Raw genomic sequence first — 25,522 nt, 5'->3', positions numbered from 1 at the left:
CCTTCGTAGACTCACGCCCTCACATTGACCATGACCTTGCCACAGAAAACTGTACAAATGTGATGGCTGAAAAGTCGGAACAATAGCCTGGACTGATCCCAGTAACATGCTTTAGGGCAAGGCCTCAGCCTTATTATACACATCTGACTCTGCACCTAGGAGGACAGAGCCTTGTTCGAAGAGGCCCAGGTGACTTGGAAGGATGGCTAGGGCTCTGCTCAGAGGTGGGCAAGGATCTAGACCTTTTGAAGCCCTTCTGTTTCATGAACACTGTTCTGGAGCTGTGTCGTGGGGGTGTTGAGCAGCTGTTCTTAAAAAGTTATTGCCACTGTTCAGTTTTTCTTCCTGACGTCACCATTTCATAGGTTGCAGATGCCATTCTTGGAAATCAGATGTTTACCCATTATGATCGGGCCCACATCGCCCAGCTCTGTGAAAAGGCAGGCCTCCTGCAGCGTGCGCTGGAGCACTACACTGACCTGTATGACATCAAGAGGGCTGTGGTCCACACTCACCTCCTCAATCCCGAGGTATGGTGCACCCTTGGGGCACTCCTGTTGTGATTGGCACACATCTGTCATTAGGGTCACATGCTCCTGAAATTTCCTGTGTCCGTGGTTGTGGGACTGTGGCATGTGTATTCCCTGTGCATGAGCCTCATCACTACTATACACAGTTTTCATTCAACCCACACACAAGCTTCACTTGCTCACCCATGCATCTGGACCCACGTTACCTCTTTCTTTCCATTTTCTACCTTTGACTTAGCCTAACAGAGAAAACCTATTAACATTGACAGCTCTAGCAGGATTGTCTGAAACTATTAGCAGAAGCTAATAGGTATTACATTTACATTTACAGAATAAGTTTTAGTATCACCTGTGGGGTTTTGCAGGGTGTGTGACAGCTTGATGACTATTAAGGTTAGTTATCCTGAGTTTACTCCCAGCTCTTACTTTTTTTACCACAGTCCTTTTAAGTGAAAATTCTTTGTATTTTTGACATTCAGTGGGAAAAATTGATCCAGTTATTTTGCCAGTGTTGGAAACATCTAGGATGGTACTTAGTTGTGGATTAACTCTTCCTTGCTTCCTAGTGGCTCGTCAGCTTCTTTGGCTCCTTGTCAGTGGAGGATTCTTTGGCGTGTCTTCATGCTTTGCTGTCTGCCAGCATCAGACAGAACCTTCAGCTGTGTGTGCAGGTAGCCTCCAAGTACCATGAGCAGCTGGGCACACAGTCCCTGGTGGAGCTCTTTGAATCCTTCAAGAGTTACGAAGGTAAACTTCACACCCTCCAGCCGACTGCACCTTCTGCTCAGGTGTTGGTGTCTGCCTGCCCAACCTCACAGACTTCCTTCAAGCCAAGCCAATGTGTTGGTCAATGGCAGAAGATTTCTGCTGTCTAGTGTGTTACCCAGCTTAGGTAGCTTTTTTGGCATTTGCAAAGGAAGCATTTAGTTGGTTGGCATTGGGGTGGGGACACTTAGAATCCCCCATGTGTCCCTGGAGCCTCTGTAGAACTGAGCATCTGTCACACAGTCTGCTGTAGAGTTCACCAGTAAGCCTGAGCCAGTGGCACTAGAATGCATGGTTCTGAGGGGTGGCCCCTTTGGCTTCCCCTGAGTAACAGTCCCATGGTGGCTGAGCAATGTGTGGCTGCTAGGCTGGCTGGCCTGATTGTGGTTGGCTTCCTGCCCTCTTGTGGGCATCACACCAAGAATTTGGTAGGAGGATGGCTTTCCCAGATGAGGGTCTGTTGGGGACAGGCTGGGGCAGCAATAGAAGCAGAGCATTTGTCCAGTGAGGTGTTAAGCCACTGCCCTGTGCCCAGTGAGGTTGGGATGTTAGAGGAGTGAAGGCAAGAGCTGCCTTCAGGGAACTGCCCTTGTCACAAGACGCCATTGCAGGAAAGGCTGCAGCAGGAATTAGGTTGCACTGGGCGGGGAGATGGCAATAGAGTAAGGTTAGTGGGAACTGTCTGCCTTCAGGGTTCTGGTTCCTTCCTCAGGTTATAACCGATGACCTCCTCCTCAGGGAAAGTGGTCTTCTCTGGTGTATCTTGTCCTGCTGTTGTCACCAGTACCTCCTGGCCAGCTCCTGTGACAGTTAGGAGATGGTTAGCTTCTGATGAACAGTGTTGCTCTGTGACTCACCATGCACCCCAGTCTGCAGTGGCTCCATGTGTGCCATCAGCTCAATGTCAGGGAGCAGACTCTGTTTGGAGGCTCCCACTGGAAGCCTCTGCTTTCCTGTCCCTGGCATTTATTTTTAGAGCAGCAGTCACACAGCCCTCTTAAGTTGCCTATTTGAATTATTCTTGAAGATAACTACCTAGGGTATGCCTGGCACCCCCCCCCAGATGGATTCCATATGCACACAGTATTTCACACAAGAACATTCCTCCCAAATTTGATGGAAATCTGACCAGCTATTTGGAGGAGATGCCAAAGCAAAAGAACTTCACATAGATTTTGTAAGTTGTGAGTGGGTAATGGGTGCTGGGAGACTGAAGCACTGTTGTTGTGGGCTGGGCTGCCAAGGGCAAGTGGCCTGTGACTGTGGAGAAAGCAGGTGGATATTATGAGGGCATAAGATGGAACAGTCTCTCTTTGTAGGCCTCTTCTACTTCCTGGGCTCAATTGTGAACTTCAGCCAAGATCCAGATGTGCACTTGAAATACATTCAGGCTGCCTGTAAGACGGGACAGATCAAGGAGGTGGAGAGGATATGCCGGGAGAGTAATTGCTACAACGCAGAGCGGGTGAAGAATTTTCTGAAGGTGAGTGTGTCCTGGCATCGCCTCCTTCCTTGAGCAAACCATCAGCCAGCTGCCCAAGAGTTGGAAAGCTGGCTTTGTCTCTACCAGTGTTCCCTGGATCCTTAGTGCAGAGCTCTACTTTGGCCTAAAATTCTTATAGGAGTCCACTACTCATTTTACAGCCCTTGAGGCTGTACTCTTAATTATCTGTTGTGTGAATAGAGGGAGTTAGTTTATCGATGCATTATGTTTCAGCAACATCCCAACTGTGCCCCTGTTAATTAGGTTGGGAAGGTCTACAGAAACAAATAAGCTACTCAGTGCTAGTGGCATAAAAAGCAAGAAGTGTATTTCTTCCTGATGCACAGATTAGGGTGGATGTAGAGGTAAGTGGGTGACTTTCCCACCATCTTTCAAGGACTAGGCTGATGGCTATTTTGCCATCTTCAGCCTACCACCTTGAGTGTTGCCTTCCTAGTCAACTGGAAGGAAGGAAAATTCAGAGAAGCTGGTATAGGTGGTTTTTAAAAAAATGTTTTTAATGTTTATTTTTGAGACAGAGAGAGACAGAGCACGAATGGGGGAGGGTCAGAGAGAGAGGGAAACACAGAATCCAAAGCAGGCTCCAGGCTCGGAGCTGTCAGCACAGCCAGACGCGGGGCTTGAACTCACAGACCGTGAGATCATGACCTGAGCCGAAGTCCGATGCTCAACTGAGTGAGCCACCCAGGCGCCCCTGGCATAGGTGGTTTTTATGGGTGAGGCTGCAGGTGGCATGTGCCATTTCAATTCTCATTCCACTGGAGGAAACACATGGCCACGCCCAGAACTGCAAGGGTGCAAGAGAACCTGAGAAGTGTCATGTAGGTATGGCCAAATGAGGGGAGGCATTATTGTGGTGGACTGCAGGGTAGGCAGCAGCGCCCTGCACAGGCAGCCGATGTTCCATAGAGTATGGCAGCTTGTCCAGAAAGGCAGCCCTACCGGCAAGTGTTCTCAAAAGTGGTCCTCTTTCTGGTGCCTGGTCTGGGTCAGATTTATACATAATGAGTGAGCTGCTTGTCTTAACCCAAAACATAATGGCTTTTGGACTAATTTGGAATGTTATTGCCAAATTTAGCAGAGCTCTTTTCTTCTTTAACCAAATAGTACTGTCTTTCTGTTACTTGTTTCCCAAGACAAACACCTTATCCCCAAAAGCAAATACATGTACCTTAAAACAACAGCATGTCTAGAACAAAGTCTCACCCTTGAGTCTCCTTGGGGCCACTCTGCTAACAGAAGCAGTGCCATCTCTGTGCTGATTCATGGTCCCTGCAATCTAGCTCTGTGGGGTCTTCACTGCCTGCCTTGTTCTGTGTTTCCATTACACAGGAGGCGAAGCTCACAGACCAGCTTCCTCTCATCATCGTGTGTGATCGGTTTGACTTTGTACATGACCTCGTCCTGTACTTATACCGCAACAACCTGCAGAAGTACATCGAAATCTACATTCAGAAGGTACTGCTGAGACCATCACTGCTGGCTCCCAGGTGACACCCGGCTGCCTTTGTGCCTTGGTTGCTGGTAATAGTCTATACCTGAGAGGCTGCCTCTGACCCCTGAATGTATCTGAGACTGGTGGTATCTAAGCTTGGGCTGCCATAGCAGAATACCACAGACTGGGTGGCTTAAGCAATAGATATTTATTGCTAACAATTCTAGAATATAGACATCCAAGATCAAGGTGCTGACCCTACCACCTTGGGTTGGTTCTTCATGAGACCACTCTCCTTGGCTTACAAATGGCCAGCTTCTCACTGTGTTTTTTATATGGCCTTTTCTCTGATTAGGGCCCTACCGTTTTGACCTTACTGAACCATAATTATCTCCTTCCAGGCCATTCTTCCAATACAGTCACATTAGGGACTAGAGCTTCACAGTTTGCATTCCATCTACCACAGGAGCCCTTTCAGACAGCCACATTGTCCAAATCTTTGGGGACTTGTATCAGTGACCTGTGCCTGCAGCACTGAAGTCACCACCTTGACCATTCTAGGTCAACCCTAGCCGGATCCCTGCTGTGGTTGGAGGGCTGCTTGATGTGGATTGTTCTGAGGAAGTAATTAAAAACTTAATCATGGTGGTGAGAGGACAGTTCTCCACTGATGAGCTGGTGGCTGAAGTAGAAAAAAGAAACAGGTAAGGGATCCTAGCTCGGTATCTTCTCTTGCCCCTGGGTTCTAGTGTTTGTGGTTAAGCCTATGACTAATTTCCTGAGAGCCCTTTTCAGTTAGCCTCCAGGCCCCAAGACTGACTGTCTCTGTAGCTGGTCTTTCTTGTAACAAATCTTAGATCCAGTAGTGAGTTACTTGCTATTGGTATTGCAGATCTTTGGGAAAAACTTAACAATTGAAATCAGTTTGGAACTCAAGTCTGTTTTGGTCCCTAGAACAACCTGAGGTTAATGGAATGAGATTTTTGTTTGTTTCTAGAAGCAACCTTCACAGTTCAGGGTCTGCCCTGGAGGTTTTGAATGTTAGTTTTGAGACGCTTAAGGTGTTCTTCCTTCTTTCAAAGGCTAAAGCTGCTTCTTCCCTGGCTGGAGTCCCGGAGTCACGAAGGCTGTGAAGAGCCTGCCACTCACAATGCTCTTGCCAAGATCTACATCGACAGCAACAACAGCCCCGAGCGCTTCCTGAGAGAAAATGCTTACTATGACAGCCGCGTGGTGGGCCGCTACTGTGAGAAGCGGGACCCACATCTGGCCTGCGTTGCCTATGAGCGGGGGCAGTGTGACCTTGAGCTCATCAAGGTAGGCAGCAGATAGACTTAACTGCCAGGTTTTGCTCTGGCTTCAAATGCAGGCTCTGTGGGGGCTCATGAGGGCTTCCTCTGAGCCCCACAATTGCAGGTCATTTGTTACATTTCCATGAACAACTTGGTTTCTTTTTAATTCAGATGCCTTGTTTGCTACCTGCTTATGCCCTGTTTGTATATTGTACTTATAGGTGTGGCTGGCCCTGAGTCTGACCTGTCAGCCTTCTGCTGCAGTCCTCCTTGTTACCTAATGTCCTGAGGGCAGAATTCAACCTGTTAGCCTGACTCAGGAGGTCCTCTGTGAACTGCAACCCTGTCCTTGCCAGTCTGACTGCCTCCCCTCTTGCCTTTCTATCCTGGATGCCTCTGTCCCATTTGCCCTTGCACTACCTGCTCTTCTTTTTAGGGCAGCTTCTTACACGTGCCCTCACCAACTCTTCCCAACCTCAGAGCTCTTTCTGGCCCCTCTTTGGAACAACCCCCCAGGTCTACTTTCCTCAGTCCTGGCTTGCATCTACATGTATTCAGTTAGTTAAGTATCAAATAGTGACCTAAAACTCCAGAAATCTCATGTAGGTGTACCCAATGTTTGTTTGACTGTAAGATCCATAGGCAGTTGGTCTGTTTGCCCTGAGCATCTCAGAATATCTGACAACATGGTAGAAACTCAGCAACCAGGGAAGGAGAGTCAAGCATACAGAGCCAAAACTCAAGAGCAGTGCAACAGTTTCTCATCCTGCTCTGGCTTTTGACACTGGCCATGCAAGTGGCAGGCTGGGTTGACATAGCACCTGCCTCGAGGGAGCAGGTTTGTGTGAAGTTGGGACTTTAGTTTGATACCATAAGCCACATTTTGGCTGAATTTACCACCTTTTTATTAAAGCTCAGTTCAGTGACCTCTCAGGGATCTTTGCACCCATCTGTCCTATCTGGTGATACACAGTAGACATCGCCTTTTAGTAAGGCAAAATTCAGACAAGAAAAAAAATGTTCATTAAGGTCTGATGTGTCAGAAGGAGAAGTAAGATTTTAGTGCAGGCCAGAGTAGGCCTGCTCTTGGCCTCATGCCATGCATGTGTGAACAGCTCGTGGACACACACGCAGTACTTAGCCTTGTGCCTGGCATCTGGTACCCAGCCAGTCTGATTCCCACCAGGCCTTAGCAAGTGTCCCACACATTGAAATGTCCAAGTGGGTGTTTGGTTTCTTGGAGATGTATTAGAGCACTAAAAAAAGGGTCTCAAGTTCGATCAATGAAAGCATATTTTAAAGTTTATAGGCCTTGGGATGCCTGAGTGGCTCAGTCGGTTAAGTATCCAACTCATGATTTTGGCTCAGGTCATGATCCCAGGGTTGTGAGATGAAGCCCCATGTCAGGCTCTGTGCTAAGTGTGGAGTCTGCTTAGGATTCTCTCTCTCCCTCTACCCCTCTCCCCAACTTGTGCATGTGTGCACTCTCTCTCTCCCCCTCTCCCTCTCCCTCTAAAAATAAAAAAAGAAAGTTTATAGGCCTTGAAATACTGTAGCATATATGCTGTTTTATACCAGTTCTGGGCTATTCTGATAACACTTTAGAGATGGTGACTATTTAAATTTAAATTAGCTAAAAATTAAAAACTTAGTTTCTCTTTCCTACACTGCATTCCGTAGCATAGACCTAGAACATTTTTATTGTCTCAGAAAGTTCTGGGCAGCACCACTTTAGGGCAACAGGTTGATGTTGAGAGGAGCTGCCACACACCCATACCCACTCTTAAGTTGTTGTAAACTGAGAAACTCATGTTTTGAGGTAACATATTGCTCTGAGGAGTTCATTGTCACCCCTTTGGGATGCTGCTCATCCTGTGTCAAAGTCCTATTACTCGCTTGGGTTCCAACTGACACCAAACAAGTGTCAGGGACAGAGGGAACTGACTGGAGTGGGTCCCCCACATAATGTCCATTGGTTGGCTGTTTGCATTACACACACTAGTATGCTCATTTCAGGTTTGCAATGAGAATTCTCTGTTCAAAAGTGAGGCCCGTTACCTGGTGCGCAGGAAAGATCCAGAGCTCTGGGCTCATGTCCTTGAGGAGACCAACCCTTCCAGGCGACAGCTGATTGACCAGGTGAGGAATGGAAATGGGAGTGTATATATGCATGCATGTGTTTTGCCTTCTCATTATCATGTGGCCAAAGTGACTAGTTGTGACGTTATGTCTGAAACATCTTTAGATGCATGACCAGACAATCTTGTGAATCTTCTCTGGAGTTGTTCATTGATTAGAGTAGAGTTGGCCCTGATCTCCAAAGTGGTAATGTGCTACCCCAGTAAAAGGAATATCTAATGGCATGACTGCATGCTGGATTCTTAGTATTTTTTTAGCTCAGTCCCCATTGACACAAGGTAAGTGGCTCTCAAGGTTGTCTCAGCTAGATCTGCCTTTGTTGAGGAACCCCTGCACCCTTGTGACCATCCAGCACCTTCTCGGAGCTGGGGCACAATGCCAAGGCCAGGGCTCTTCCTGGGTGCAGACTGGCAGGCTTCACTGGGCTTCCTGAAGCTTCGGGTAGCAGATGGTACTTCACCATCCTCACCGTCTGCTGGGCACACTATTTGGAAGTGGGCTAAGATCAAAGTAGGAACAATATCCTGGCCCCAACAAGTGGGCTCCAGTCCTGAGTGGATCAGCTAAAGTGCCCCAACTCCTTTGTATGCATTACCAACCACTAGGTGCACTTGTTGGGCTTCACCTGTATCTCCACTGAATTCACCTTCTTGTTTTCTGTCCACTGTTCCTCATGTCTGTGCCATTATCCTTTTCTTAATCAACTTTATTTTGGAACACTTTTAGATGGATAGAAGCCTGTGTTCTTTTGGATCTTATTATATCAACTTTGGACTTACCCATCTCTCAGATTCATTGAGACTTGACAAAGACATTGAGCAGCAAAGGGCCTGGGACAGAGTAGGCTTAGATTCTGCTAGAGATCTACAAATTCACAGACAACAGGTGTTTCTCCAGGTGTTGACCTGGCATGTCTTGTAGGTCATGTTGCATTGGCACAGGGATGAGCAGCTTTAACACTGCACTGAACTGAAGCCAGCAGGTACCTTTTGGTCTCCCTATGTCTGTGAAGCTGCTGGTGCTCTCATTATATCTGCTGTGACTGAATATTCACAGCCGCCTCCTGGAGGCATTCACCTACTGTGCCTCTCTAATTAGAGGGACCACATGATGGCAGTGGCAGACTGCTTTTTGGTCTGTAGTAGAAGCTTATTATGGAAAGTTTACTTAGAAAAAGCAACTTCCTGAGGTAACTTAGGTTAGGCATCCTGTTGACTCAAATAGGTGGTAGAAATATATTTTTTCCCTTAAAACAACCAGTGTGTATTTAAAGTACTCTTAAGGTTTTTAAGAATGGGCAGATACCATGATGGCAGGAAATGGTACTTCCTACTCTGGATGAATTCTGTGTGCTGTCACACTTCTCCTTTCCCTCAAGTATACCCTTTTAATTATCTCTCTGATAGCCCCTTTTCTCAAACTCCTCTGCATAACTGTTAGGATTGTTATAAACTCCTCAGAAGAACTTTTGTATTTTATGGTGCCATTTAGTATACAGTGGCCACTTGCAAGGTGAACTGGGCTGACTTTGATTCTGGTTCCATTGCAGCCCTCCTGTTTGCAGGGTGAAAGTTTGTGGCCAGAGATGTCATATTAGCTATGTCATACCTTCTCTGAGCTGTCTGTTCTCTCTCATTAATGCATTGCTATTTCCTACCCCTGATGAACACCAGAAACTTGGCAAAACTGATCCCGAAGTCACCAAAGGCCCCTGGCACAAAACACAAGGAGAACAAGCTGGCCATCTAGCCTGCTGTTATTTGGGAAGTGTACTTTTTAGAAAAATGTCTTTTCAGGGCACCTTGGTGGCTCAGTCATTTAAGCGTCTGACTAGATTTCAGCTCAGGTCATGATCTCATCATTCATGAGTTGGAGCCCCACATCGGGCTCTGTGCTAAGAGCGCGGAGCCTGCTTAGGATTCTTTCACCCCCTCTCTCTGCCCTTCCCCTGCTCATGCTCTCTCTCCCTCAAAATAAATAAATAAACATTAAAAGGAAAAAAAAGAAAGAAAGAAACGTCTTTTCCCCCAGTTGTGAGTTTTCTTGTAGGTGAGACACCCATAATTGGATGAGGGGTGTATGGCCAGGCTTTTGTCAGTCTTTCTCTAAGGGCGTGTTTCTGAGGGCTCTGTAGTGCAGGGTACATTCTACTTCATGCCTGGAAGTGGGCTGGACCTCAGCAGTGTGGTGCTCTAGGCTAGCAAGACCTTCATTAGAATGGTGTCTTCACGGGTGCCTGGGTGGCTCATGGCTCAGTCAGTTGAGCATCAGACTTAGGAGGCTATGATCCTGTGGTTTGGGAATTCAAGCCCTTCGTAGGGCTCACTGCTGTCAGTGCAGAGTCTGCTTCTCGCTCTCTGTCCCCCTCTCTCTGCCCCTCCCTCGTTTGCACTCTCTCCCTCTCAAAAATAAACAAACATTTAAAAAAGAAAAAAAAAGTACATTTAAAAAAAAAGAGTGGTGTCTTCATTACAGAAATGGAAGCCATTTTGCTATGAACAGTGACCAAAAAACAAACAAACAAACAAAGATGAAAGCAAACATGCATTTCAGCTACCTATTTAGTGCACTCTTACTGGCTTTGGAGTAAATTTACAGTATGGTCATTGGGGCAGAGATGAGTCTAACCCCAATTAGAGAAAAACTAATTGTCAAAATAAAGCAAACAGAATCCCTGAAACTAATGCCTTTAGACAACCTTCTCTTTTTGCCTTGAGAAATCTCCTATGTTCTCCTATGTCTGTTTCAGACTACCATGGAGGTATCCTTCTCTTCTGTTTAACTTCAAGGATAGTCTTGAATTGACTTAACTAACCAAGTTCTTTCAAATGATTTTTAAAACCAGGTGGTACAGACAGCATTGTCAGAAACACAGGATCCTGAAGAGGTCTCAGTCACTGTCAAGGCCTTCATGACAGCTGATCTGCCTAATGAACTGATTGAGCTGCTGGAGAAGATTGTTCTGGATAACTCAGTCTTTAGTGAGCACAGGTGAGGGTATGCTGAGGGTAGCTGCTAACTCAGTCAGATTCAAGCACCTGCCTGATGTTCACTTTTCATTACAGTTTTGTCTCACCTTATCTGCCCAGCCTTATTGGCTGCTCCTCAGACATGTAGCCAGTCTTCTCACTGTGTTCTGTATCTTCAGACCTACCTGTATCTTCTAACCCAACCTAAATCCTGCTTTTTCCAGGACACTGTCCTTCCTCTTGCTGCTCTGGCCTGCATTGTTCTTTAACCTCACTGCCAAGAAAGGGAACTAATATTCATTAGGGGCTACTATGTCCCAAGTATGTTAAACTCTTGAAATCATGAACAAAAGTTTGAAAGCAAATGTCAAGAAAATTAAATCTGGGCATGTATTAGGGAAGATTGCTGGAGATGTAATGTAGAAGTATGATGAGTAGGAGCTTGGGTAGGAAGAACATTCTAGGCAGAAACAACAGCAAGGACAGACACCTTGGAAGTAATAAAATGTGCTTCAGTATGGTCACATCCAGCATTTATCTCCACTTTAAAATTCATTATCAGGGGTGTCTGGACGGCTCAGTTGGTTAAGCGTCCAAGTTCGGCTCAGGTCATGATCTCACAGTTCGTGAGTTCAAGCCCTGCGTAGGGCTCTGTGCTGACGGCTCAGAGCCTGGAGCCTGCTTTGGATTCTGTGTCTCCCTCTTTCTCTGTCCCTCCTCTGCTCATGCTCTCTCTCTCTCTCTCTCAAAAATAAGTAAACATTAAAAAAAAAAAAAGGAGGAAGAAGAGCCTGCCTTGTAGCAAGGCTTCAGAGAATTCTGAGATAACATTCCAAGAAATAATGAGCTAATAGTAAAAATATTGACAAAATGCATAAGGAAACAAGGTTCTATTAGTAAGAACTAGCAATAAAACAGGGTAGACTCAGATCTGCCTAAAGGGACTATGGGTATTGGAATTATCAGGCACAGAATATAAAATTGAATGTAATGTGTTTAAGTACCAAAAACAATATCAAGAAGATTTTTTGAAATGCCAGATAACTTTGATAAATAAAAATAAATTTACATAGTTGGATTTGAAGTAAACTCTAAATGGGTTTAGTGGCATTAGAGAATAAATGAATGGAAAGATAGATGTGAAGAAATTGTAAGAATGTAGCCAAGACACACAGATGGAAAATGTGAAAGAGTTTAAGAGGTGCACAGGTTCAAGAAAGACCTAATCAGAGCCTCAGAGAGAACAGGGAATGAGACACTGTTTGGAGGGAAAATGATGGAGATTTTAACAGAACTGATAGTTTAGTTCTCAAATTCAGGAGACCAGCAAATCCCAAGGAGGATTAATTTTTTTAAGGGTTTTTTTTTAAAGTTATTGTTTTGAGAGAGAGTGTGTGAGCAGGGTAGGGGCAGAGAGGTAGGGAGAGAGAGAATCCCAAGCAGGCTCCATGCTGTCAGCACAGAGCCTAGTGTGTGGCTCAAATCCATGAACTGCAAGATCTTGACCTGAGCTGAAACCAAGAGTCGGAAGCTCGACCAACTGAGCCACCCAGGCACCCTAGGAGGATTAATTTTTTAAAACCACCGTTACACACATTATAGCAAAACTGTGGGACATCAAAAAACAAAAACAAAAACAAAAACTTTTTTAAGCACCCAGAGAGAAGATAGATTACCTATAAAGAAATATGAATTAGCAGACTTCTGAGCAGCTTCAGTAGAAGCCAAAGGATATGGGATGATATGGCTCAGAGTGTATAACATAAGGTTAATGAGAAGTTGGAGATAAAAAAATAAAGGTAGGCAAATGCAAACCTAAAAATTCTGGTATTATACTGACATTGTATGTTAATATACTATGACATTTTATGTTTATATGTATATACTATAAGGTCTTTATTTGTATCATACAAAATAGACTTTAAGGTAAAAACCATTGTTGAAGTAAAAAGAGCCAGTACAGTAGTCCCCCACTTACCTGTGATGTCACGTCCTATGGTTTCAGTGATCATGGTTAACCATGGTCCCTCTGAAAGCAGACAGTGTGTCAGAAGTAGAGTAGTAGCTTAACACTGTGTCACAATGCCTACATCATTCACCTCACTTCATCTCATCACCTAGGCATTTTATCATCTTACTTCATCACAAGATGAAGGCTGAATCCAGTACAATAAGATATTTTGAGAGCGAGAAACCGCATTCACTAACTTTCATTTATGATATAATTGTTCTATGTTATTATTAGTTATTGTTGTTAATCTCTTAGTGTGCCTGGGGTTTATAAAATAAAGTTTATCAGGGGCACCTGGGTAGCTCAGTTGATTAGGTGACCGACTTCGGTTCAGGTCATGATCTCACAGTTTGTGGGTTCGAGCCCTGCGTTGTGCTCTGTGCTGACAGCTCAGAGCCTGGAGCCTGCTTCGGATTCTGTGTCTCCCCCTTTCTCTGCCCCCTCCCCTGCTCATCTCTGTGTTTCTCAATAATAAATAAACATTAAAAAAAATTTTTTTAATGAAAAAAAAATAAAGTTTATCATAGGTATGTATGTGCAGGAAAAAATAACAAAAAATAGGATTTGGTACTGTTTGTGGTTTCAAACCCCTACGGGGGGATCTTAGAATGTATTACCCACAGATGTGGGGGACTACTGTATAGAATGATGAAATACTCAGTTCACCAGAAAGATAATTCTGAACTTGTATATACCTAATAATAGAGCTTCAAAATATGTCAGGCAAAAAGTGACAAATCTGCAAGAAGACCCAGGCAAATTCACCATATGGGGAGATCTTAACATACCTCTCCAGGTAATTAATAGAACAATTAGCTTAAAAGATGAATATACGAGGGGTGACTGGATAGCTCAGTCATTAAGCATCTGACTCTTGATCTCAGCTCAGGTCTTGATCTCAGGATTGTGAGTTTGGGCCCTGCGTTGAGGGGCCAAGCTTTTTTAAAAAATAAGTATATTAAGAAGTATACATAAGGGGTTCCTGGGTGGCTCAGTTGGTTAATCATCCAACTCTTGATTTCGGCTCAGGTCAGGGCTCTGCTCTGGCAGTGTGGAGCCTGCTTGGGATTCTCTCTCCCATCTTTCTCTCTGTCTCTACCCTGCTTGGTCTCTCTTTCAAAATAAATGAACTTGAAAAAAAGGTTTTTTTAAGTATATATAAAAAATGAGTGTATTAAAAAGTATAGGGGCACCCGGGTGGCTCAGTCGGTTAAGCGTCCAACTTCAGCTCAGGTCATGATCTCGCAGTTTGTGAGTCCGAGCCCCGTGTCAGGCTCTGTGCCGACAGCTCAGAGCCTGGAGCCTGCTTCAGATTCTGTGTCTCCCTCTTTCTCTGCCCCTCCCCCACTCGTGCTCTTTCTCTGTCTCTCAATAATAAATAAACGTTAAAAAAATTGTTTTTTAAAAAGTATAAAGACAATACTAAATATATTTCTTAAAGTAAATAAAAACAATATAACTAGTGACAGTTAATGTGAATTATAAGCTTGGGGCACCTGGGTGACTCAGTTGGTTAAAGCATCTAATTTTTGCCCAGGTCATAATCTCACATGGCTCGAGTTTGAGCCATGCATTGGGCTTTCTGCTGTTAGCATAGAAGCTGCTTTGTATCCTCTGTCCCCCTCTCTCTCTGTCCCTCCCCTGCTCGTTCTCTCTCTCAAATAAATAAACTTTTTTCTAAATGTGAATTATTGGAGCGCCTGGGTGGCTCAGTGGGTTAAGCGTCTGACTTTGGCTTAGGTCATGATCTCATGGTTCATGGGTTCGAGCCCCGTGTCAGGCTCTGCGCTGACAGCTCAGAGCCTGGAGCCTGAGCTCTGTGTCTCCCTCTCTCTCTGCCCCTCCCTGTTTGTGCTCTGTCTCTGTCTCTGTCTCTCAAAAATAAATAAACATTAAAAAAAGATTTTTTAAAAAATCAAAAAATTAAAAATTAAAAATAAAATAAAAATATGAATTATAAGCTTACTGGAATGAATTTACATATATTCAACAAGTAGACATGGTTACTAAAGAAAATCAGAAGACAAATAAATGAAAGAGCAAACTTCTACAATCTGTCCACTCAACCATTATAAACAACTTGATGTAAATTCATGAATGATCACATCATCTTGAAAGACATTAGTTTTACCCACATCACTCAAATTCATTGCAATACCCTAAAACACTCTATTTGTTTACTTATGAAACTTGACAGGAAGATTTTAAATTTTAAATCAGGGGTGCCTGGATGGCTCAGTCAGTTAAGCATCCAACTCTTGGTTTCAGCTCAGTTCATGACCTCGCGTTTCCTGAGTTTGAGCCCTGTATCAGGCTCTGTGTTGACAGTGCGGAGCCTGCTTGGAATTCTCTATCTCCTTCTCTCTCTGCCCCTTCCTCTCTCTCTCTCTTTGTCTCTCACTCTCCCTCTCAAAATTAAATAAATAACATTTAAAATTTTTCAAAAAGAATAAATTTTAAATCAAAAAGATAAAAGGCCAAGAATAGTGAAGATGCTGCTAACACAAATAATAGATCACCCAAGATGTGAGAGTAGGTTTTGGGATGACAAGGTACTTACTCTGATCTAGAATAATTATAAAATTAAATTAAGACGTGGTGGTTTGTGCAAGGAATAGAAAAACGGACCATAACAGTAGAGCAAAGAACCCTAAAATATGCCCACACATATGTAAAAAACTTAACTTGTAACATCTGGCTGTGCAGATGGAAGTAATAGACCTTTCAGTAAATAATGTTGGGACAATTGATTACCCATGTGGGTGAAAGTTAAAATTGGACCCCTATCCTATACTCTGTAAAGATTTAAATATAAAAGTTAAAACTATAATGTTTTTAGAGTTTACGTTTAAAAGAATAATATATTTGTGAATGCTTAAGTCAGTTGCAAAAATATATAGACCATTTGTGAAAAACTTGCAAAATAGGACTATGTTAAACTTAAGAACTTTATCATACTAAGATGAGAAAAAGGGAAGCTACAAGCAGAGATGACATTTGCAACATACAGAACCAACAGAAACTAGCATGGAGAACATACAGTAAAAGAAAAACTCCTGATAACCTGATAGAAAACTCAGCAAAGCACTTGAATGGTCCTTCAGCAAGAGGAGAGATAGCCCCGTGAGTCTAAGGCAGGACTGCAGCCTCATCAATCATCAAGGAAGCACAGTCTGGCCGCTGTGTACTGCCCCTTTCCTCCTGCAGAGCAGTGGGGATCTAGCTCTCCTAATCAGCCTTGATGAGAATGTTGAGCAGCTGGGCCTCTTATATGCCCTGTTGGGAATGTTTTGTTCCTCTTGGAAAGCAGTACGTGTTAGAAGGTGTTTCCACTCCTGGTTCTGAACCCTGAAGAAACTCAGCTCACATGTATCAGGAGACATATGCAAGAATGCACAAAACAGCACAGTTTCCAGTAGCAAAGATCTCAGAGCAGTCCAGACACCCATCAGTAAAAGGGCTGTGGTACTGTCGTACAGTGGAGTACCTTGTCACAGTGGAAATTAATGCTTATCCAACAGCATGGGTGAATCTTGGACCTAATTTTTAATACTTTTTTTCCCTTCTTCCCCCCTTCTTTTTAATTATTATACAGTAAAATTGGCCTTTTGTGAGGATGTACAGTACTAGGAATTTCACACATGCCTAGATTCATGTAAGTAACCACCATAGTTGGGGTACAGAACAGTTCCCTGACTCTGTGAAACTGACTTGTGCAAGCTGCCCTTTACATTTGTAGCTCCTGTACCCCTGACAGTCACCATCTGTCATTTATCACTATCATTCTAGTTTTGCCTTTCCAAGAATGTCATGTAAAAGGTATCACATACTGTGTAATCTTTTGAGACCTGGCTTCTTTCACACCTTTGAGATTTATCCAAGTTGTTGTGTGCATCAATAGTTTGTTCTCTTTTATTGCTGAATAGTGCTTTGTTGTATGAGTGTACAACAGTTTGCATATCTGCTTGGATATGCAGATCAAAGGACATTTGGATTGCTTTCAGTTTGGGGTGCCTATGAATATAGCTGCTATAAACGTTTGTGACCAGATTTTTGTTTGAACATACCTAGCAGTTGCTGAACCATTTGTTATATGTATGTTTAACTGTTTAAGAAGCTGCTAAACTTTGTTTTCCAGAGTGGCTGTACCATTTTGCATTCCTACCAGCAGTGTGAAAGAATCCTAGTTGCTCTACATCTTCACTACCACTTGGTATTAATGGTATTTTTAATTTTAGCCATTCTAATAAGTGTATAGCAGGATGTCATTGTGGTTTTAATTTGCATTTCCCTGATGGGTAATGATGTTAAACAACTTTTCTTGTGCTTACCTGCCATCCATATATCCTCTTTGGTGAAGAGTCTCTAAATCTTTCACCTCTTTTTTATTTGGGTTATTTGGTTTTTCAGTGTTAAATTTTGTTCTTTATTTTTTTTAATGTTTATTTATTTTCAAGAGAGACAGAGTGTAAGCAGGGAAGGGGCAGGGAGAGAGAGGGAAACAGAATCCAAAGCAGGCTCAGGCTCTGAGCTGTCAGCACAGAGCCTGACGCGGGGCTCGAACTCACGGACCACGAGATCGTGACCTGAGCTGAAGTCGGCTGCTCAACCGACTGAGCCACCCAGGCGCCCAAGTTTTGTTCTTTAAACAGTCTGAATTCAAGCCCTTTGTTTTATATGGGATTTGCAAGTATATTTTCCAGTGTGGAGCTTGTCTTTTTATTCTCCTAATAGCACCATTTGCAGATTAAAAGTTTTCATTTTGATCAAGTCCACGTCATAAACTTTTCTCTTATGGATTGTGTTTTGGTGTTTAGAACTCTGTGCCTAATCCTAGGTCAAAGATTCTGGATTCCTTCTAAAAGTTTTATAGTTTTACATTTTACCTTTAAATCTATGGTCCAGCATCCAACAATGTATGAAGTTAAGCTTGAGGTTCATTTTTTTACATGTGGATATCCAGTCATTCCAGCATTATTTGTTGGGTCCTTTCTGCATTGAATTCCTTTTGCATCTTTGCCAAAAATCACTTGGCCGTGTAGTGTGATTCCTCCAACTTTATTCTTTTTTTTAATTTAAATTTTAGTTAACATACAGTGCAGTATTGGTTTCAGGAGTATAATTCAGTGATTCATCACTTACATATAAAACCCAGTGCTCCTCACACCAGGTGCCCTCCTTAGTACCCATCACCCTTCTAGCCTATCTCCCACCAACCTCCCTCCATCAACCCATAGTTTGTTCTCTATCATTAAGAGTCTCTTGTGGTTTCCCTCTCTTCTCTTTTCCCCCCACTTGCCATACGTTCATCTGTTTTGTTTCTTTGATTCCACATGAGTGAAATCATATGGTATTTGTCTTTCTCTGATTCACTTATTTCACTTAGCATAATACATTCTAGCTCCATCCATATCATTGCAAGTAGCAAGATTTCATTCTTTTTGATGTCTGAGTAATATTCCTGTGTGTGTGTGTGTGTGTGTGTATGTGCGCACGCACGCGCACACGCATGTGTATATAAAAGATATACGCATACACACACACACATAGTACATCTTCTTTATCCATTCATCAGTCAGTGGACATTTGGGCTCTCTTCCTAGTTTGGCTCTTGTTTTGTTTTTTGTTTTTTTTTATCAATTTTATTGTCAAATTGGTTTCCATACAACACCCAGGGCTCCTCCCAACAGGTGCCCCTCCTCAATGCCCATCACTCCACATCTGCTAGTTTGGCTATTGTTGATAATACTGCTATAAACATTGGGGTGCATGTACCCCTTTTGAATGTGTATTTTTGTATCCTTTGGGTACATACCAACTGGTATAATTGCTAGATCATAATGTAATTATATTTTTAGTTTCTTGAAGAACCTCCATGCTATTCTCCAGAGTGCCTGCACCAGTTTGCATTCTCACCAACAGTGCAAGAGGGTTCCCCTTTTTCTACATCCTTGCCAACACCCGTTGTTTCCTGTGTTGTTAATTTTAGCCATTCTGACAGGTGTAAAGTAGTGTCTCATTGTGGTTTTAATTTGTGTTTCCCTGTTGATGAGTGATGTTGAGCATCTTTTCATGTGTCTGTTAGCCATCTGGATGTCTTCTTTAGAAAGGTGTCTATTCATGTCTTCTGCCCATTTTTTTAACTGGGTTATTTGTTTTTTGGGTGTTGAGTTTGATGAATTCTTTATAGATTTTGAATACTAACCTTTTATCAGATATGTCACTTCCTGATATCTCCTCCCATTTTGTAGGCTGCCTTTTAGTTTTGTTGATTGTTTCCTTCACTGTGCAGAAGCTTTTTAACTTGATAAAGTCCCAATAGTTCATGTTTGCTTTTGTTTCCCTTGCCTTCAGTGATATGTCTAGTAATAAGTTGCTCTAGCCGAGGTCAAAGAGGTTGCTGCCTGTATTCTCCTCTAAGATTTTGATGGTTTCCTGTCTCACATTTAGGTCTTTCATCCATTTTGAATTTGTTTTTATGTACAGCATAAGAAAGTGGTCCGGTTTCATTCTTCTGCATGTTGCCATCCAGTTTTCCCAACACCATTTGTTGAAAAGACTGTCTTTTTTCCGTTGGATATTCTTTCCTGCTTTGTCAAAGACCCAACTTTATTCTTGTTCAAAATTCAGAATTAGCCTTGTCTGTTATTGACAGGGAAACCTCCTGGAATTTTTATTGGAATTGCATGAGATCTGTAGACCAGTTTGGGGATGGACAGTTGCTATTTTTACTATGTTTAGTGTGAATACAGTATGTCTCTCCATTAGATCTTTAACTTTTCTCATCAGCATTTTATATTTTTTAGTATCTAGATCATGTACATGTTTTATTAGATTTATACCTAAATATTTCATGCTTTGGGAGCTATTGTAAATAGGTACAGGGTTTTTTTTTTTGTTTACAGTTGTACATTGCTGGTATATAGAACCCCAATTAATTTAATGGTTAACCTTGTATCCTGATATGTTGCTAAGCTTACTTATTTGTCCTAGAATTTTTTTTCTTTATAGATTCCTTGGAATTTTCTATCAATCATGTTGCCTGCAAATAGGGACAGTTGTATTTCTTCCTTTCTAATCTAGATGCTTTTTATTTATTTTGCTTGCCAAACTGCCTTGACTAGAGCCTCCAGTAGAATGTTGAATAAAAGAGGGGAGAGTGGATATCCTTGTCTTCTTCCTGATCCTAGGGGGAAGCATTTGGTCTCTCACTATTGAGAGCTGTGGATATTTTATAGATGGCCTTCATCAGATTGAAGAAGTTTCCTTATATTTCTAGTTTGCTGAGAGTCTTTATCATTACTGGGTGTTGGATTTTGTCACATGCTTTTTCTGAATCAATTAATGATGATCATGCTATTTTTCTTTTTATGATTCTTAATATGCATTACATTCATTTTTTCCCACATTTTTTAATAAGGCAAAAGAAAACAAGTTTTATAAGAATGTATTTAGTATGATTAAAGTTCAAAAACATGAAAAACCACCTATATTGTTTATATACACAATTTATATGGTAGAACTATAAAGAACCACAAAGAACTAATAGCGGCACAGTTCAGGAAAATAGGCATCTGTGAAGTGGGAGCAGAGGCAGCTCCTAGAGAACCCACAGCTGCCCTCCAGTGATTGGGGTGCTCTGATTTCTCCTAGCTGGTGCTCTCTCAAGACTTTGGACCACATATACTTCATAAATATTCTATTGTATCTATTCACCAATAATGTGTGTGTATTTTAAATATTTTTTTAAATTTATTTTTAACATGTATTCATTTTTGAGAAACAGAGACAGAGTGTGAATGGGGGAGGAGCAGAGAGAGAGGGAGACACAGAATTCGAAGGAGGCTCCAGGCTCTGAGCTGTCCAGAGCCTGACACGAGGCTCAAACTCACAAATTGCAAGATCATGACCTGAGCTGAAGTCGGACACTTAACCAACTGAGCCACACAGACACCCCTTAAATATTTTTAAATTGGAGGTCTTGGGCTGGTCAACCTTCGAAAGAGTGTTGTGTACAGCTTTCATTCCTGTGATACTGTGCTGACCACCCCTTCTCAGGAATCTCCAGAATTTGCTGATCCTGACTGCCATCAAGGCAGACCGCACGCGGGTCATGGAATACATCAGCCGCCTGGACAACTACGATGCCCCAGACATTGCGAACATCGCCGTTAGTAGCGCACTGTATGAGGAGGCCTTCACCATCTTTCGCAAGTTTGATGTGAATGCATCAGCAATCCAGGTGAGCTGCTGAGTGCTTTCATGTTAAACTCTAGTGCCTTCTGGTTGTCCGATATGTCTCTCAGATTCTTGTGCTCTTTTCTGCTCCTCAACAGTAACCCATCTGCCCAGCCTGTTGGCTTCTTCTCTGTTAGGTGCTCCTGCTGTCTGGCAGTTATCCCCGCTTCCTGGTCATTCCCCTAGACTTGGGTACCTGATGCAAGGTTGTGTGGTCAGCACTGGTGACTGAGGTGTTCTGATTGTCAGGGGCCCTCACACGTGACTGCTGCAGTCCTTCACCCTCTGCTGCCTCAACTCCCTAGAGCAGTCCTGCCAGCCCTCCTGCCCGTTTTCAACCCCACCAAGAGCCCTTCCCTTAACCCTCCTCCCTTTCCTCCCAGTCTGTTGGCCTTTTCTGGTTTTATTTCCAAATGGATTGTAAACCACAGGACAGATCACTTTAGTTGCTGTCTTACCAAAATTCTCTATGTCCTTGCCTCTTCCCTTACCATTTTTCTGTATCTCCTTATGAAATCTCAGATCTATAAGCCCCCCTTTTTGGTTCATACATGGTCTGTGGCCTTGCTGTGAGATCAAAACTATATGGGGTGGGGAGGAGCAACTGCTGTACCCCAGCCCTCCAGACTGTCCTTCAAGCCTGTGTTCTCTTGTTTGTTTGTTTTTTCATTTAAGTGCAAGTTAGTTAACATATAGTGTAATAATAATTTCAGGAATAGAATTTAGTGGTTCATCACTTACATGTAACAACCCGTGTTCATCCCAACAAGTGTCCTTCTTAATGCCCCTCACCCCTTTAGCCTTGTGCCCACCCAACACCCTACCAGCAACCCTCAGTTTGTTTTCTGTATTTAAGAATCTTACAGTCTGTCTCCCTCTCTGTTTTTATATTATTTTTGCTTCCCTTCCCTTTTGTTCATCTGTTTTGTATCTTAAATTCCATATGAGTAAAATCATATGATACTTGTCTTTCTCTGACTTATTTCACTTAGCATAATATACTCTAGCTTTACACACGCTGTTGCAAATGGCAAGATTTCATTTTTTTTGATCACCAAGTAATATTCCATTGTATGTATGTGTATACCACAACTTCTTTATTCATTCATCAGTCAATGGACATTTGGTCTCTTTCCCTACTTTGGCTATTGTCAGTAGTGCTGCTATAAACATTGGGGTGCATGTGCCCCTTTGAAACAGCATACCTGTATCCCTTGGATAAATACCTAGTGGTGCAATTGGTGGGTTGTAGGGTAGTTCTATTTTTAATATTTTGAGGAACTTCCGTACTTTTCTCCAGGGTGACTGCACCAGTTTGCATTCCCACCAGCAGTACAAAAGGTTATCTCTTTCTCTGCATCCTTGCCAACATCTGTCATTGCCTGAGTTGTTAATTTTAGCCATTCTGATGGTGTGAAGTGGTCTCTCATCGTGGTTTTGATTTGTATTTCTCTGTTGATGAGTGATGTTGAGCATCTTTTCACATGTCTGTTAGCCATCTGGATATCTTCTTTGGAAAGGTATCTATTCATATCTTTTACCCGTTTCTTCACTGAATTGTTTTTTGGGTGTTGAGTTTGATAAGTTATTTATAGATTTTGGATACTACCCCTTTATCTGATATGTCATTTGCAAATATCTTCTCTCATTGGGCCAGTTGCCTTTTAGTTTTGTTGATTGTTTCCTTTGCTCTGCAGAAGATTTTTATCTTAATGAGGTCCCAATAGTTCATTTTTGAAGCCTGTTTTCTGCCTGATGAGCTATCTCACTCCCTATAGTAGCTCTTTGAGCCTTTTTCCACCCTATATGCCCCATTGTACTATCTTACCAGGATCAGGAGGCAACTTCCATGTCCTCTTCCTGGCCCAAAAAGCTTAGCTTGGCTGTCCATTTCTTTATGCCTTTTTGTTGGAGTGTCTCTTCTCTGCATGGCATATTCCTCCTATATAATAGATCTTGTCCTTTTCCTCCATTCATCATCTAAGAAATACTTAATGCCCAGTTGCTTTGGACTGAATTGAAATGGTCTCATGCAGCTTTAGGCAAAATGTAGAACTGAACAAAAATCCATCTGCTCCATGGAGCTGACTGTGTGTTGTGGAGAACGAGAACCCTCTTGTGTAACCCCTAGGTCCTGATTGAGCACATTGGAAACCTAGACCGAGCATACGAGTTTGCGGAGAGATGCAATGAACCTGCTGTGTGGAGTCAGCTGGCCTGCGCCCAGCTCCAGAAAGACTTGGTGAAGGAAGCCATCGACTCCTACATCAGAGCTGACGACCCTTCCTCTTACTTGGAAGTCGTTCAGGCAGCCAGTAGGAGCAGTAAGTTAACCTCTCCCCAGGGCTCTGCTTCTCACTGGTGTGAAGCCTGGCAAGACAAGGATGTCACCCTCCCAGGAATCTGCACATATTATACATCTAGAGATACTGGAGACACTGCTGAATGAAAATTTTTTGAAAGAACCTGAAATAACTGTTAAATTCTGTTTATGACACTAGCTCTTCAGTTGAATGTTAACTAGATACTAGCTCTTTGGTTGACTAGACAGTTTAAGCACAATGGATAGCATTATCGTGGTAATCTTAAGGTCAGAAACTTAGACCCAGAGCTTCTTCTGGCCTTTCCAGTTGACTGTGGTGCTCACTTCTCCAGGGGCTGGAATAAGCATCCTGTTTCCTGGTGAGGTCTTTACTTGGTGAAATGGAAGTTCCCATCCTCAGGGTCAGCCCCCATGTGGTTCTGCCCTTTCTGTTTCTCCCACCTGAGATGGAGTTCTACTTATCAGGCAAACAAAGATGTTTACACGTCTTAGCTGAGGACAGAATGGGATGAATTGAGCCTCCTGTTTAAATTTAGCAGCTCTGAATTAACCTATTTTTGTTTTCTGTCTTTAGACAATTGGGAAGATCTGGTGAAATTCCTACAGATGGCCAGGAAAAAGGGCCGTGAATCCTATATAGAGACTGAACTTATTTTTGCCCTGGCTAAAACTGGTCGCCTGTCTGAGTTAGAAGATTGTATTAATGGACCCAACAATGCCCACATCCAACAGGTAGGTCATGCTGTGGGGACCATGAACTGCTGCACATAGGTTCAGGGATTTCTCCCTAGAGTGGCTCAAATATGCCACACAGTGAATTAAATCCTTTATTACTGTCACTGGTATGGGAGTTAAGGCCACTGGCTGTGCACATCAGAATGATTCTCCTAGAGAAGAAAGTGTCAGGACTATGTGCCAGTGTTCTAGCTATTATTGCTGGAGAGCAAATTGAACTGAGCAATTGGCCAGGTAAAACAGATATGTTGGAAATTAATAGCTTTTCCATATGTCAGCAATTATCAAATAACATAATGGGAAAAATATTTTTTAAAGTCTATTTATTTTAAGAGAGAGAGAGAGCACAAGTCAGGGAGGGGCAGAGAGGGAGAATCCCAATCAGGCACTGACAGTGCAGAGCCTGATGTGGGGGTCGAATTCACAAACCGTGAGATCATGACCTGAACGAAAGTTGGCCATTTAACCAACTGAGCCACGCAGGCACCCCAAAGATATTTAAAAAAATTTTTTTAGGGGCACCTGGGTGGCTCAGTCGGTTAAGCGTCCGACTTCGGCTCAGGTCACGATCTCGCGGTCCGTGGGTTCAAGCCCCGCGTCGGGCTCTGGGCTGATGGCTCAGAGCCTGGAGCCTGCTTCCGATTCTGTGTCTCCCTCTCTCTCTGACCCTCCCCCGTTCATGCTCTGTCTCTCTCTGTCTCAAAACTAAATAAACTTAAAAAAAAATTAAAAAAAAAATTTTTTTTAATGTTTATTTTTTTGAGATAGAGCATGAGCAAGGGAGGGGCAGAGAGAGAGGGAGATGCAGGATCCAAAGCAGTGTCAGGACTGCTGAGGTGTCAGCACAGAGCCCGACGGGGCTCAAACCCACAAACCTTGAAATCATGACCTGAGCTGAAGTCCGATGCTTAACTGACTAAGCAATCCCCCAAGCACCCCAAAAATATTTTTTAAAGTAGGAGTAACATCAGGGAGCCTGGGTGGCTCAGTCGGTTAAGCATCTGACTCTTGATTTCAGCTCAGGTCACGATTTCATGGTTTGTGAGAGCAGCAGAGAACCTGCTTGGGATTCTCTCTCCTTCTGTCTCTGCCCCTTCCCTACTCGTCCTTTCTCTCTCCCTTTCTGTCTCTCTTTCAAAATAAATAAACTTTAAAAAAAATGAATAACACAAAAATGTTTAAACTTAAGGAAAAATGTTAAATAAAAAAAAGATCTAAAGAACTGTAAAGTCTGCTATTTCCTCAGGTAAAGTGTTACCCCTAGAAAAAGTGATAGAGATGAAGGGATAATGGAATGTATTCTAACCCCTCTTAAAAGAAAACACACACTTTACTGAAATAACACAAAAGTGGACTTTTGATTCTTTAATTCAGAGTAAGAACCAATTAACTGGAAATTAGGTTGGGGTTTTATTTAAAAAAAAATTTTTTTTTAACATTTATTTATTTTTGAGACAGAGCATGAACGGGGGAGGGTCAGAGAGAGGGAGACACAGAATCTGAAACAGGCTCCAGGCTTTGAGCTATTAGCACAGAGCCTGACGCGGGGCTCGAACTCACGGACCATGAGATCATGACCTG

General features: G+C 42.9%; 1 protein-coding gene across 2 annotated transcripts in view; it reads left to right on the top strand.

Annotated features, from left to right (window-relative positions):
* Positions 1 to 25,522, top strand: part of CLTCL1 (clathrin heavy chain like 1) — a 101,270-nt gene that overhangs the window by 54,850 nt on the left and 20,898 nt on the right. For both annotated transcript variants that reach the window (XM_027049742.2, XM_027049743.2), the window contains exons 12-22: positions 366 to 530; positions 1,097 to 1,277; positions 2,615 to 2,778; positions 4,132 to 4,257; positions 4,796 to 4,938; positions 5,317 to 5,551; positions 7,543 to 7,665; positions 10,511 to 10,656; positions 20,704 to 20,887; positions 23,015 to 23,207; positions 23,781 to 23,938. In XM_027049742.2, the coding sequence (XP_026905543.1) occupies positions 366 to 530; positions 1,097 to 1,277; positions 2,615 to 2,778; positions 4,132 to 4,257; positions 4,796 to 4,938; positions 5,317 to 5,551; positions 7,543 to 7,665; positions 10,511 to 10,656; positions 20,704 to 20,887; positions 23,015 to 23,207; positions 23,781 to 23,938 (1,818 nt within the window). The remainder of the gene's footprint in view (positions 1 to 365; positions 531 to 1,096; positions 1,278 to 2,614; positions 2,779 to 4,131; positions 4,258 to 4,795; positions 4,939 to 5,316; positions 5,552 to 7,542; positions 7,666 to 10,510; positions 10,657 to 20,703; positions 20,888 to 23,014; positions 23,208 to 23,780; positions 23,939 to 25,522) is intronic.

This window comes from Acinonyx jubatus, chromosome D3 (assembly GCF_027475565.1).
Source record: "Acinonyx jubatus isolate Ajub_Pintada_27869175 chromosome D3, VMU_Ajub_asm_v1.0, whole genome shotgun sequence".
Taxonomy (NCBI): Eukaryota; Metazoa; Chordata; class Mammalia; order Carnivora; family Felidae; genus Acinonyx; species Acinonyx jubatus.
This window is presented reverse-complemented; position numbering and strand designations above follow the sequence as displayed.